At 31.9% G+C, this 2,367-nt stretch overlaps 1 protein-coding gene across 4 annotated transcripts in view; it reads left to right on the forward strand.

Moving 5' to 3' along the window:
• The window catches only part of LOC106873456 (actin-related protein 5), a 45,233-nt gene that overhangs the window by 6,243 nt on the left and 36,623 nt on the right, over positions 1 to 2,367 (forward strand). For all 4 annotated transcript variants that reach the window (XM_014920818.2, XM_014920819.2, XM_014920821.2 and 1 more), the window contains exons 2-3: positions 604 to 746; positions 1,946 to 2,034. In XM_014920818.2, the coding sequence (XP_014776304.1) occupies positions 617 to 746; positions 1,946 to 2,034 (219 nt within the window). In that variant the 5' untranslated portion in view covers positions 604 to 616. The remainder of the gene's footprint in view (positions 1 to 603; positions 747 to 1,945; positions 2,035 to 2,367) is intronic.

Raw genomic sequence — 2,367 nt, forward strand, 5'->3', positions numbered from 1 at the left:
GAAAGGTGTTCTTCCATCAGGATAATGCTTGGCCACATACAGTGAGAATGACATTCCAAAGGCTGGAACAGTTTGAATGGGAAACGATGCCCCACCCACCATATTTGCTGGACATTGCCCCATCTGATTATCATTTATTCTGCAGTCTTCAAAATCATTTGGATAGAAAAAGTATAAATTCTGTAGATGAGGTCAGAACAGTACTGGAGGAGTATTTTTTGTCACGAACAAGTGAATTTTGGAAGAAGGGCCTTGCAAGTCTACCAGATAGATGGAAGAGCATTGTAAAAAATGAAGGAGAGTATATTTTAGATTAAAAAAGAACTTTATCTTAATTTTGACGCATTATTTATGGGATGACCCAATATATATTCGAATACTAGAATACCCAAGAACATTGTGTGCAACACTGTGTTTGTATTCTACAGCATAGTTATATATTGTTAGATATATAAAGAATATCTCACATTTCTCATTTACTTCTGTACTGTAAAACTTGTTATTACATATACTACTTTAATTGTATATTTTCAATTCATTTTCTTTGTCTTATAAGTTTGTAAAAATTTATGCCTTGTTGACTAGTTCAAATTTCTTTTTAAGTTTATAACTGAGAATGTCTGCTGATGAAGAAGAGGAGGAAGAGAATGTTTTTTCATTTAAAGATGATCGCCCAGTACCAGACTCTGTTTACACATATCCTTCAGGATTGAGAGAAAGTGCTATTCCATTGGTTATTGATAATGGTATGGTTTCAATTTAATTTTATAAACATTTCCTTTTATCTGGTTTGATATGAACTGAATTTTTCAAGTCAACCAATCCATTACATACTAGATGACTTGGTGTTTCTATGAATATTATCTCTCTGACAGTCCTTCAGTTAAACTTGTAAATGTTTATTCATTGTACACTCTTCCAGTTTTCCTTTTTGCAAAACCATAAATATACCGGGAGAAAAATAGGTCTCCATTGAAATGGTATGAACTCTAGATCTTTGAGGAATTGTTTAATGAATAAAGCAGACAACTAATCTCACTCAAAATAAGTTATATGGATTGCATCATTCTCTGTGTTTTTCTTTTCACCATTATCTTCATTGTCAGTTTTTATATGTTTAACCATACTTACACAGGTCACAATGGCTTGTTGTGCGCATATTTATAACACTAAATTTTGTAATCTCTGATCTAACATTGCTACTATACTTTCAATACTCTATTTCTAATTGTACTCTATCTTTAAAATAAATGAGCAATAAAGGACTGAACAGTGAAATATTTTTGTAGTAGTTGGAATCTACTCACCTGCTATGTTAAGATTTAATATAATGTATACTTTCTTTAATTCAATGATTTATTATAGAAATTACTTCTGTTTAGCAGTGTTTTTTTTTTTAAAAAAAACTTGTGAGAGTGAACTGGTTGGTTTTATCATTGAAAAGTTACTTTCACAAAATGAAGAATCGTTTAAGTATGTTTTTTTTGCTGATTGTCTGTCTCTTTTTAAAAACAGAGTAAGGGTTCATATCCCACCTAGATCGAGACATTTATTTCTATAAACAACATAAATTTCCTGAGCAGCTGCAGGAAATCACAACTTTTTAGAGAAATTTTCTATTGCTTGAATTGTCACACTATGTTTTGCTAAAATAGTTCCCTAAGTGGCAAGAATTATTCTTTAACTTCATGAATAGCTGTTTTGATTCATAAACTTTCAATTTACCGTATTTTGAGTCAATAAATTAGATACCTCAGATTTAGAAAAAGACTAATGTCGTTGACACTTTTCCTATCAGAGTGAAATAAATAATTATTGATTCATTCATTCATTATACAAAATTAGCAGTTTGTTAATACCTCTCAAGTATTAAGCTAAATGAAATTGTTTTGAAATTCAAAGAACAATCTAATAGAGAGTTGCATTTTTTTCATGTATATTTCAGGTTCTTATCAATGTCGTGCTGGCTGGGCTTCAATGGATAAACCTCAGTTAATATTCAAAAATGTGACTGCTAAACAGAGAGGGAAAAAGGTATTTTTCATATAAAATATAATTTTTTTTTTTAAACCTCATTAAAATTCAAAAACTAAGACTTTATAGAAGACAAAATATCTTAGTATCTGTTCAAAGCAATAGTTTTTATCATCATCATCATCGTTTAACGTCCACTTTCCATGCTAGCATGGGTTGGACGATTTGACTGAGGACTGGTGAAACCGGATGGCAACACCAGGCTCCAGTCTAATTTGGCAGAGTTTCTACAGCTGGATGCCCTTCCTAACGCCAACCACTCAGAGAGTGTAGTGGGTGCTTTTACGTGTCACCCGCACGAAAACGGCCACGCTTGAAATGGTGTCTTTTATG

Source organism: Octopus bimaculoides, chromosome 2 (assembly GCF_001194135.2).
Source record: "Octopus bimaculoides isolate UCB-OBI-ISO-001 chromosome 2, ASM119413v2, whole genome shotgun sequence".
In the NCBI taxonomy this organism is placed as follows: Eukaryota; Metazoa; Mollusca; class Cephalopoda; order Octopoda; family Octopodidae; genus Octopus; species Octopus bimaculoides.